Raw genomic sequence first — 13,159 nt, 5'->3', positions numbered from 1 at the left:
TGTCACGTTATCAAACACATTTCGTTTTATTTATTTTATTATCAGTAACTGAACAAGAATTCTATGCAACCCAAAGTACTCTACTGTAATTTTGGTGGCCAGTTTTTATTGATGCAATAACATTTTTTAAATTACTGTTCTCAAAAATAGAACTACACTTCCCCAACTTCAGTTAAAAGCAAAGAAACGTTCTGTTATGCTACCAAACATGACATCTACTTTTTTTTTGGAAAAATGTGTAGACACATTGCCAAAAGGACTATTAAAACATAACACAAAAACATTAATACCGTGTAAATGCAATAGAAGTCAAAAGTTGTGTATATTCCATATAATGTAGGTATAAATAATACAGTTGAAACCAAATACTTCTTGATAAAATGCATAAACTTATCAGTACTAATGATGTCACACTTTGTAAACTAGTCCATTCTTATTATTAAATACCGCCTATAAATATTGAAACAAAGCATTCAGGCCTAATTTGGGGTAAACTCCTGACAGTTCTGATATCAATGATAAATATTGTAACCTTTCTAGGATATTAAATGAATAGTAAAAATAAAAAACCCAGGAATTGATTTCTTGAAAATTATAAATATATCTTTATCAAATTTCACCATGTATGATATACATAGTCCAAGATTTTTAGAATTAGTTTCAAGATACTATTTAACAAATGAAAATTCAAAATAGTTATTATATTTCTGATTATTACTTTGCTTCACTAACATCAATAAATATAAGAGGCACAGATTCAAGTATAAAAAAATAGTATTTACAAAAACTTACCATTTAGGGACCATATATGAGATGGTAGGGACTGTGCAGCATACACTCTACCTAATGCAATGCTCGTAGGACCTAGACCAATGGCAGCCTCTTCCGCAGAGCTGCTGTCAGTTTCTGGACTGGCACCTGCAGATGTGTCAAAGCTGGACCCTGTTGCAGGTATTGCCAATGTTTCGTGACTGGAATGCAAGTCTGGAACACTTGACAGGGATCGAGCCCTTTGACGATCACTCGAAAGATCCAGTCCCGGCAATGATCTGAGAAGACGATAGCCGACAGGGGCTCCAACAACATCAGAACTACTGCTAGTCGAAAATGTTCTACTTCGGGGACTCTGAGTCCCATTAGCAGTACTTGGCTTAGCACCCATTTGAAAATGATAATTAAATGTAAAACAATTGTAATTTAACACTTCAACCGAATAAATCACAGGTATATCACAATTCGTTCCAAATTTCTCATACACTAACACACCGTCTCGGACCGAAAATTATATGATCGCATGTTTTATTTCCCGTAAAAGAACATAAACATTGGCAAACGCCAATGCAAACTTCTCGAACGAAAATTCATCGTATTTCATTAAAATTGACAGCTGCTTCAACAGATGTCAGATGATTGTATATTCACACACGCTTTACTAAACTAACACTGTGCTGCCCTCAAGCGCCCAGACACAAATTACTCTTCGAAATATTACCGCAGGCTCGAAATTCAAAATCGATATAAATAATACCATGCGCAAAATAATAAAACCTGTTAAAGTATTCCAACCTTTACTCTCTAAAAATAAAAACCTGATGTAAATAAAATAAATCACGCAATTTTTACGTTAATAGTGAACGATGGGTGCTAAATAGTGTAGGTTTTAAAAATTCAATTGGAAGTTAACTATAAAAATAATGTCAACTCCGGAGAGATACTCGAAATTAGGAAAAAATAAAAGAAGAAAAAGCGATTTTCATATCAGCAATGGTCTTACAAACATATCTCCTCCGAAGGATTCATACAATGCTATTTATTTGTCATTTGTATTAGGAGGAGCTGGATTTTTATTCCCTTATAACAGGTAATCTAGGACAATTCGATAAAATTTAACGATTTAACTTTTACAATTGTTTTAAGCTTCATAATGGCAATGGATTACTTCAAAATACGATATCCGGACACACCAGTTGTCTTCGACATGTCCCTCGTATATATTGTTGTTGCTTTTCTTACAGTTTTAGGAAACAATCTTTTGGTAGAAACATTCACTTTAAATGCAAGAATCAATTTTGGTAATACGTTATCATTATCATCGCATTTCTATACAAAAACAGTTTGTTAATTTTTGCAGGATATATAATGTCTTTCATCACTTTAATATTTGTTGTAATTTGCGAAGTTTGGTGGGAGGCATTTGGTACAACAACTTCTTATACAGTTAATTTAGGGGCTGTTGCTGTCGTAGCTGTTGGATGTACAGGTAAAAATGTATTAAAGTTATTCTAGGACATTCATTCAAACATAATACTTATTGTTCATTTACGTAAATGTAGTCAGATTAAATTAATGAAGAAGCCTAATAGGGATAACCACAAAAGTGCAATGGGTCAATCAATTAAAAGAATGACCTACACGTTAACAACGTGATTAAGTGCGCAGATGATGTAAAGGAACTATTATTACAAAAAAAACAGCTCCTATTTTATCCATTTATTNCAGCCACCGTATTCCCCAGATCTGGCCTCCTGTGACTTTCTTATTCTCAAAACTGAAGAGGCCTATGAAAAAACAAGATCACAAAAACCGATTTTTTGAAGTGCTTTGAGGATTGGAAAAAACGTTGGCACAAGTGTATAATATCTAGTGGAAAATACTTTCAAGGGGACAAAATAGATATTCAAAAATAAATAATTTTTGAAAAAACACAAAATTCACGACACTTTTTGAACAGACCTAGTGTTATACGTATTCAACGTATCTATATCTACCTTAATCACTAATAAAAGAGTTTTCTTAACTTTTAATAATACAATATCTCGATGTGATTGTTAAAATAACAACTGCAAACTTTTACAACTACGTATAATTTTATGCTATAAAACAATTAGCTACGTCAAAAAAGAGAAAAAAGTGTTTTACTGCTTTCAGATAACTGAAATGTGTAATCAAACGTTTTTACATATGTGACAAGCCAACACAAAAAATCCCGTCAACACTTGTTTAGTACTTGTACACTGAATAAAATTAATTAAAAACCATTTTCCGAGTAATCAACAAATGTTTTGTGCACGTGTATCATCACAATCGTTTCATATTCACGTGGAAATCCTACAGCATTTTGAGAACAGGTACGTAATTCAAAACAATTCAAAAAGAAATTAATCGAATCGAAGAGGCAATGAATCAAAGGAATTCATTTGAATTATACCGTAAGTCGAAATTAGCATTTTCTATAAGCAGTAAAGGAAATTACAATAACTTTAAATAAATTATAAAGCAAAATTACGCCAACTTTGTATGTACATATTTACAATAAAATTGTAAGACGCTGTAAAAAATATACGCATTTACTAATAATGTCACTTGCACTATTTGTTTAAATAGATTTAAAAAATATAATATTAGGTCAGTTCGTAATATAATGTATTTTGGTGATTAATGAATGATAATTTTCATCAATTTAATTTTGAAACTTTTAGATTAGACATCAAAACTAACAAAGCGACTAAAACATCTTTATTACTTTTATAGATAGAACAGCGATCATAAAAGAAAAATAGAATTATCAGTACGTGATTATGATAATTACAATTTAAGATCTACTATTAATTGTTATTAAATTAATATTATTAGTTGTGCAACATTACAACATACATAATTACTTACAATAATGATAAAATTAATTGGACGATCTTGATCATTAATAAATAAACATTGTCTGCTACTTCTCACAATAAGCACAGTGTGAAAAATATTTTTTTTGAATTTACGATAAAACACTTAAGTACTTTTACATTTTGTTGCTGTCTGTCATATACAAGATTTAAAAAGTTTCAACTAAATTCTCACAAAATACTTTACATATTTTTCACTGTTTTTTATTGTATTTTACCCCTTACTACCTTTTAAACACCTTCATATGAAAAATTGAGTAACAAACTAAAAAAAAAAAACAGCAAAACATAAATCGATTTCTATTTAATTATACCTACCTACTTAAAGCAATATAGGTGCACCTGTTAGTGCATGTAATCAGGTGTAATTATAATAAGAATTAACTGATTGTACTAGTTTTTTTTATTGGATTTAGGTGCATATATTTTATAAATCCAGTCAGGTAAATATGTAGCAACTTCACAGCCACAACTTTATAGTATACCTACAAGGCTTTTTTATCGATTTCCATGTACAAGAATATATAAATTGAAAATAATATTTACGTTATTAGTATTGTATACTTAATTCAATTTAATTTCGAACGATTTATGTATGATGATATACTGGACGATCACTTAAAATTAATTCTACTATCCTTTGCAAAAAGTATTTTTTCTGGATATGAAAGGTACCCTATGTCCTTTTGTGCACTCCTGACAATGTGTGTATAAATTTTTATGATGATCGGTTCAGTAGTTAAGGCGTGAAACCGTAACAAACAAACACATATTTGTATTTATAATACCTATTAAACAGGAGATACTTCCGTATTGATTAGTGCCATATATGTAGCGATGACCCTTGACCCCTAGAGATATAATAAAAAATTAAAGTACACATAAGTAAGTTTGAAAATTTTAAAACATCAGTTAAGATCATAATAAGTTACGATAGGAAGAAAAGACATCACATACGAAGTAACTGTTGTAGTAATCGTGCCTTTTCTTTTGTTTATAGGAATTTGTTTTTGTTTTCGCACCTTCCCATCACCGCGAAGCGTATTCTACACCTTCCCACCCCGAATCACTCGTCTTTTCGCTACAATGACAAAGTAAACTAAAGCCGAACATACGCTATGTTCGGTTTATTATGAATTTATGTTTGTTAAAATAGAAATTACTTATAAAAAATAAAATAAATACAATGTAAAAATATTAATTAGGTATTTTAGGTATATCGAAAATGATTTCAATCATTATCAAAAAAATTAACACCTTAGGGGTCAATGGTCATCCCTTAGCAATCAAAAGCATTCTCCATATATGTACTAAACTGCAACCACTTCGTAAACTTGCTTTTGTTTGTTATGATAACTAACAACAATACTCAGCATAATTACGAAAGGCGATAACTTTTGTTATTTTATACGAAACGCTTATTTTTAAACACTGAAGGTCGAGTAAATGAATTGTTTTACAGCAAAAAAAAGAAAAAAGCAACAAACACCATCACCGAACAAAAACATCGTCAAAAACATTGGCAAAAAAAAAATAAAGGAAATTAGGTATAAAACAAAAAAAAAAATACCTCTGTCTTTGCGAGAGTTTCTGATGTGGGGCTGAGATGACGATATTTGTCCCATTTTTTTAAAATTTTTGTTTACGACCACTTACTGCAGAAGTTAAAAATGAATCACAGCAATTCGTCTTTCAGGCCAATTAAAAATGTAGACCGTCACAAAGCTTTTTTATGCATAAGAATCAATATCAAAACAGGTAATTATCATTTAATATTCGATAGATACAAAGTTATTAATCTTATTTATTAGCACCGTATCGTAACAAAGAGTTTCGAAAGTTCACTGCACGTTTGATTGTGAGAATAAATTTATCCTTAGCCACTTTGCAAGTTAATTCACATTCACGTACGTACTTACATATATATATATGCAATACAACTACGTTTTTTTTTTTACGAACGATCAGCGAGACAGCAGTAACAACAATAATAATAATAACAACAACGGAGAGTTTTAATATTTAACGGAAACAAAGGAATCGAACAGACCGTGTGCAACAACGCCGCGCCGCTCTATAGTCTCCACGTTTATTACTTGTACCCTGAAAGTTGAAACAAATAAAATTACGAAGCGATTTCCTTGGCCGACGAAACTTGTGACGAGACAATTCGCGTGCACCAGTCGCGATGCGATGGTGGGCTTATAATAATAAAGTGTACATTTCTGTATATTATTCTATACACATATATACGTATGTACGTGCAGCAGGTTCCGAACAACATTCGTTCAGATGGGATGTATGTAAGCCAATGCTATCTCTAAAGATAGCATCGCGCAGCAGGAGACAATAATATCGTGTACACATGTGCAAATTTCTACAGTGCTGTTCAGAAAAAAACACTTTTACCCGCGCAATATTTACAAATTTGCATAGGGGAGAGGCAGTCGAGTAACAAAAATGCGAAAAATCAGAAAATTGGACTATATTTGTGGGATGGTTTCAGTAACCTGTGGCATTAATTAGGAACTATGGTAGAGATCTAGATGATGCCCCCCCCCCCCGAAAGAGGAGGTCACCCCCAGCACTGTACCATAAAAAGTTCGTGGCGGTCTCACCCCCATAAAAAGTTATAGGGGTTCAAAGTTAATAAATATGCCAATTATTATACATTTCTAGGCATGTAAATATTTATATAGTCATTCTTAAACAATATTCAAAGGTAAAACGTTAGTTAAATATCTTTATCAATAGGGTAGGTTAGGTTAGGTTACGTTATCGGGTTTTGTTCAAGTGATACCCCACCTCCACCCGCTTAAAAATAATTTTTTTATTGAATTTTATTTGAATTATAGTGTATGAAAATTGTCAAAATAATTAACTTTCAACCCCCATAACTTTTTATGGGGGTGAGACCGCCGCAAATTTTCTATGGGGTTTTACTCTTTCGATCCCCCCTACGCCCACCCCCATCTAACCCCATAACTTTTTATGGGGGTGAGACCGCCACGAACTTTTTATGGTACAGTGGTGGGGGAGACCTCCTCTTTCGATCATCATCTAGACATTTACCGGAACTATAATTGTTAAATATTAACCTATCCGTCGCGTTTGATATACAGTATTTATCAATTGTACATAGCACTTCACATATGCCAATAAAAGAACCTACCCCAACGTTAAACTAACCGTAGCCCTCGACATATAGCACTTATCCTTAGTACAAAGCACTTCATACATGCCAATCAGAGAAGCTTATCGTAACCTTAAACTAACCATAGCGCTTGGTGTATAGCGTTTATCTTTGGTACCTCACATATACCAATTAGTGAAATTTATTCCAACATTAACCTAATCATAGCGCTTGGTGTATGACGCTTATCCATGGTACATAGCACTTTGCACATGTCATTCAAATACCTATCTCAAAGTTAAACTAACCGTAGGGCTTGGTATATAGCACTTATCCATGGTACATAACACTTCCCACATGCCATTTAGAGAAACCTATGCCGAAGTTAAACTAATCGTAGCGGTTGGTGTATAGCACTTGTCCATGGTACATAGCGCTTCGATCATGCCATTCAGAGAAATCTATCTCAAAGTTACACTAACCGTAGTGCTTGGTGTATAGCACTAATCCATTGTTTGTAGCGCTTCGCACATGCCTATCAGAGAAACCTATCCCAAAATTAAACTAACCGTAGCGCTTGGTGAATAGCACTTATTCACGGTACATAGCGCTTCGCACATGCCAATTAGGAAAACCTATCCCAAAGTTAAAATAACCGTAGCGCTTGGTGTATAGCAGTTCTCCACGGTACATAGCGCTTTGCACATGCCAATTAGGAAAACCTATCCTAATGTTAATGTAACCGTGGTGCTTGGCGTATAGCACTTATCCATGGTACATACCGCTTCGCACATGTCAATCAGAGAAACCTATCCCAAAATTAATCTAACCGTAGCGCTTGGTATATAGCAGAGCCGGGCAAACTTTAACTTCGCAGGATCCGTTACATGAGGTTAGTTTGAGTCACTCCATACCCTTCAATGAGTACGAGAGAGTAAGCAGTAATGAATAATTTTGTTTTGTCTTTTTCTTCTCCCTTCCACTCCCATATCAAGCCCCTTCATCCCGTAGACGAGCGAAGCCACTCTNTTCACTTTAAATGCAAGAATCAATTTTGGTAATACGTTATCATTATCATCGCATTTCTATACAAAAACAGTTTGTTAATTTTTGCAGGATATATAATGTCTTTCATCACTTTAATATTTGTTGTAATTTGCGAAGTTTGGTGGGAGGCATTTGGTACAACAACTTCTTATACAGTTAATTTAGGGGCTGTTGCTGTCGTAGCTGTTGGATGTACAGGTAAAAATGTATTAAAGTTATTCTAGGACATTCATTCAAACATAATACTTATTGTTCATTTACGTAAATGTAGTCAGATTAAATTAATGAAGAAGCCTAATAGGGATAACCACAAAAGTGCAATGGGTCAATCAATTAAAAGAATGACCTACACGTTAACAACGTGATTAAGTGCGCAGATGATGTAAAGGAACTATTATTACAAAAAAAACAGCTCCTATTTTATCCATTTATTAAAAGATATTAAATTTTCCAAGAAGATATGGATGGCTATAAAATTTTAAACTAGTTTCATTGTAAAACTTTTGCAATAACCGGTTTGATAAATAATCAGGGGATTAAGTCGAGGGATAAACAGGATTTTTTTTGTAAAACTTAATTCCACTAAAAAGCTGTTCTAAATTTTTAAGAACAAGTTAATAACTTTTAGCGTCAAAAAAAAATAAAATTTTAAATGGAAGAATTAATAAAATATTTTGAATTGTATCTTCGCGCATTTCCCGAAAGTGTCCCACATCTCTAACTATTTGCAGTAATCTAATATTTATTCCTGTTTCTGCTTCTAATATGTTTCTAACAATCCTTCCGTTATCTCTCCTTTTTCTTAAAAAAAAAAATAATTGAGAATTCTGAAAGGAATATACCTTAATAAACATCAATCATAACTATACAGGGTGTTTCTAAAATGTGTAGCAATCTTGCAGGAGGTGATGGGACATTATAAAACAAGAAAGTTTTTTGTTTTAACGGTGGGCTTTGGAACCATTAAACATTAACTTAATTAGTTCAAAGACAAAAGTCTATCGTTTTCGAGAAAAATGTACATAAAAGTACAATCAAAGGCAATCCGGCCCTGGCAGGGTCACGTACGGAAATACGACATTGCAACGCCACGTTCCATCAGCTGCAGCATCCGTGTTGTATCAGTATTTCATTTGTATTTTGTGTTCTCAATACCATGTCGAGGTGTACTTTAAATAGTACTACATACTATAAGCGATGAACAAATTATTTTAAATTAATTGTTATCGCAATGGAAATCTAAAGCTTATTATGTGTAGTAGCGTAGTATCAGTCGTTTCACAACCGTCACTGTTTACATTTTTCATCGACGTAGTTGCTTAATTTAATTTTTATCGCAATTTCTTTATACGTTGCTAGTTCAAACCTAATCTGGTTTTCTTTCAATTTTTTTTGATCACTCAACCACCCTGCTTCACCTCACCACGCGATTCTATGTTGCCCGTATTTGACACCCTTGAAAGCTTGCTACTTATTTCAGAAACACTCTGTGTATACCCACCCATATGGAAACAGATAATAACTGTTTAAAACTTTATTCAATGAACTAAAATTTATTTTGAATGAAAGAATTAATAAAATGTTTTGAATCCAATATTCGTATTTCCCGAAATCATCTCCCATCTCTATTTGCAGTAATCTAATTTAGGAGAATTGCTTCTCTTTATTCCTATTTCCATATGTCTCTAACAGTCCTTCATGTCCTACCATTCTTTTTCTTATAACTAATAATACAGTGTTCTTAAAGGAATATACCTTAATAAACGTCAATCATAAGCATATATACCTACATAGATACCGATAATAACTTTATGAACTTTTGGATGGCTAATTAAAAATTCTAATTTTTTATATTTCTTAATTAGTTCAACAATCCAGCTTCTATGGCTACACAAGTATGCTACCGGCTAGATATACACAAGCAGTAATGGTAGGAGAAAGTAAGAGAAGTAGTACTTTAATATTTACTACCTATCAGCAGTTTAAAATTTATAATGCAATTAATTGATCTACAGGGAAATTTTAGTAGTTGCCAATCATGTGTAACATCTAACCTCGGTTTTCGGTAAAGAGCAATGTTTTTGTGAAAAAAATAGATAGATAGACATACGAGTGATACTACTTATAGTATCTTTAGATTCCGTTTTATATTCGGATGTACGGAACCCTAACCCAAGAACCAACGTAATATTGTAGTTAAAAAAAAACATTTTCTCCCATACATTCAAACTGAAAATGTAAATTTGTACACACAATATTGTTTTGTTGAAAGATTTATCACGTTATGTTAAAACCAGGGATGTAACGGAGGTAGTTTTATCGGAACCGAAGGCGGAGTCGGAGGTTTTAAATTTGCTTTATCGGAGTCGGAATCAGAGTCGAAGGCAAGGTCAGAAGTGGTGGCATGAGAGAGAATTTTTATTTAAGGACAAATAAAACATTATTTAGTCGGAGTTTTTAAATTTGCTTTATCGGAGTCGGAATCAGAGTCGAAGGCAGGGTCAGAAGTGGTGGCATGAGAGAGAATTTTTATTTAAGGACAAATAAAACATTATTTAGTCAAATTTTTTTCATTTCAGTTTTCAATTATAAAATAAAACACAAACAATGAAAAAATAATTGACGATAGAGTGCTCAGTGCATGTAGTGGAAGTCGGCGGATTCCCCGCGCGACATGTATGAAGTTCATATTATGAACTTGTTCATAACAGGCGACATAGGTCGCCGCGCCGCCGCTATGTTATGCTTCGACCTCCGATTAAAACCTTCGATTTAAAAGTATCGGAGCCGAAGTCGGAACCGAAGGTGTAATAATAATCGGAAGTTCCGACTTAACGGAACCGGAGTCGAAGCTTCGTAACATCCCTGGTTCAAACCATAGACTTCTTATTAATTTTCCTGTAATCTATAAGTAAAGAATTATTTTACGTATTTTTTTCGAAATTTTACGTTCAGTAGTTTCGGAGATAAAGGGCGGGGGAGAACGGTCAATTATCATCTATTTCCTTAAATAATCTTAAAACTATTCATTTTAAAATTATAAAAATACATTTTTGAGACCCTTACAACAAGCCTTTTCATTTGATATGATTTTAAATTTCAACTTAATCGGTTCAGTAGATTCGGAGTAAATTGACTGTGACAGGCACACAGACAGACACACGAGTGATCCTATAAAGGTTCCGTTTTTCATTCGGACCTAGGGAACCGTAAAAATATGGCCATTGTTAATAATCTTGAATTTAAGCTTATCATTTATGTAAGCATTTAATTTAATTGACAAATTGGTAAGGACTTTCGCGACCAGTAAGGTGAACTGATGCTTTCTTGATTCGGGTCTAAAGGTCGTCGTTCGGTTGGAGTTGCTTCCTAACGTTTCGCTAGAATAAGAGGTCCCTCCATATCCCATGCTGGATGTAGAAGTACGAGGTGTGCTTAAAAAGTATCGTGAATTTTTGTGTTTTTCCAAAAATTATTTATCGATTTCTTGAATATCTATTTTGTCCCTTTCAAAGTAATCACCATCAGATATATATATATTAGTGACAACGTTTCTTCCAATTACCGAAGTACTTCAAAAATTCTTTTTTATGATCTTGTTCAGTTCCACCTTCGATGCCGTTTTTATCTCCTCAATCATAGCGTAGCGTCATCCTTTCGTGGGCCTCTTCAGTTTCGGGAACAATAAATAGTCACAGGGGACCATATCTGGGGAATACAGTAGATTAAAACATTTGGGTGTTTCATTCCCACCAGCCAGTAATGCTGGTGGACGGGCAGTCCCTCCGGACTACGCCGAAAGGTAGGGCGGAAGGCCCTCTTCAGCCTGCTTTCAGGAATCGTGAGAATGGGTGGGTGGTGGTTCGGGTGAGAAAGNTATAATGTAGGTATAAATAATACAGTTGAAACCAAATACTTCTTGATAAAATGCATAAACTTATCAGTACTAATGATGTCACACTTTGTAAACTAGTCATCTCACTCGCAGGATCAATGAGGAGCTACTTGGTTAACCTTGAGGATCACTCGGGATGCAAAAGATCCGAGTTTGCCCGGCTCTGGTATATAGCACTAATCCACGGTACATAGCGCTTCGCACATGCCAATCACAGAAACCTATCCCAAAGTTACATTAAACTAAACCAATGCATCATACATTTTTGCTAACATTGTAATAGTTTTGTATTAGATGCACCAATTTCGAAAAATTCGTAAAGTAAAACATTTTCGACGGAGTTAATTGAACTCCGCGTCGATTAAAACAGATAACACTCATAAGTGTCATTGACAGAAGGCTCTATTTGAATTATATTATTAATAAAACACGTTTCACTATGGGTTCATCGAGATCCCTAAGATTAACGCAATGTTTTAAATATTTATAGTAACAACAAAACAGAAAACACTGAATTTCAATTATAAAGAGTTAAAAGCTAGAACTGATTAAATAATTTTAAAAAACGCTACCACACTTTTTTACTCATACTGTACATCCACGTGCGTATAATTCAAACAAGTAGATAATCTGCGGTCATGCTCGCCACATTTATTATTAAAAGGCTTATTATTGAGGGAACACGGGGTGTCAACAACCCATCTTTTTATTACAGTCGCAAAACTAACGTTCATTAAAAAGCACACGTATACTGTTTATTTTCCTTATTAGCCTCTCAATTTTAATTTACTTTAACAAGAACAAAATTTCAAGGCTTAGGAGGACAACAGTTCCTTGAAATATTTACGCGTTAAAAGAGCGAATAGCCTGTAGGAAGATACATTACTCGGTTTTCCAAAATAAAAACAAATAACTATCTAAATTGTATTGCTATTCAGATTTTCAACTTAAGAATTTTTATATTATATACATATGTATAAATTTAGATATATACATATAAGTAAATACATTTGATTACGTGAAAGACTTTCCTTAAATAAAAATTCCTTCAATTTCACTTTCATTTTCCTTTTTAAAGTTATAAAACAGAATTTTGTTTACGATCATTATACAGGTACCTATATAACAAATAATTTTGTTTTTTTTTAGCAACTAGGTATTCAACACTTGTTTTCAAAACAACAATAATTGCAACTCTGCTTTTCAGATATCTGTTATCAAACAAAGCAAATAATTGTAGGTCGGACTACTTAAAATTAGGTATTTTACCTACTGAGGGGAAATCCTCTTTATTACTTTTTAAATGATAATCATATATTTTTTATTTGTCCTCATCTAGACAAAAATAAAATAACAACAGTAGGTAAAGGCATTCAAACCAAAGTAATCATATTATATTAGGTATACAAT

At 33.2% G+C, this 13,159-nt stretch overlaps 2 protein-coding genes across 2 annotated transcripts in view; one reads left to right on the top strand and one right to left on the bottom strand.

Annotated features, from left to right (window-relative positions):
• Positions 1 to 770: 770 nt before the first annotated feature.
• On the bottom strand, positions 771 to 1,413 carry LOC108744653. The gene has a single exon (XM_018480519.1). The coding sequence runs from the start codon at positions 1,160 to 1,162 to the stop codon at positions 779 to 781; it is 384 nt and encodes a 127-aa protein (XP_018336021.1). The 5' UTR covers positions 1,163 to 1,413; the 3' UTR covers positions 771 to 778.
• A 137-nt stretch (positions 1,414 to 1,550) lies between these two features.
• The window catches only part of LOC108744624 (equilibrative nucleoside transporter 4), a 31,344-nt gene continuing 19,735 nt past the window's right edge, over positions 1,551 to 13,159 (top strand). The window contains exons 1-4 of the mRNA XM_025974733.1: positions 1,551 to 1,861; positions 1,918 to 2,072; positions 2,132 to 2,260; positions 9,720 to 9,794. Coding sequence (XP_025830518.1) covers positions 1,695 to 1,861; positions 1,918 to 2,072; positions 2,132 to 2,260; positions 9,720 to 9,794 — 526 coding nt within the window. The 5' untranslated portion in view covers positions 1,551 to 1,694. The remainder of the gene's footprint in view (positions 1,862 to 1,917; positions 2,073 to 2,131; positions 2,261 to 9,719; positions 9,795 to 13,159) is intronic.

The sequence above is a fragment of the Agrilus planipennis genome, unplaced genomic scaffold, assembly GCF_000699045.2.
Source record: "Agrilus planipennis isolate EAB-ADULT unplaced genomic scaffold, Apla_2.0 scaffold16, whole genome shotgun sequence".
In the NCBI taxonomy this organism is placed as follows: domain Eukaryota; kingdom Metazoa; phylum Arthropoda; class Insecta; order Coleoptera; family Buprestidae; genus Agrilus; species Agrilus planipennis.
The sequence above is the reverse complement of the archived record's forward strand: the minus strand, read 5'-3'. Positions and strand labels throughout refer to the sequence as shown.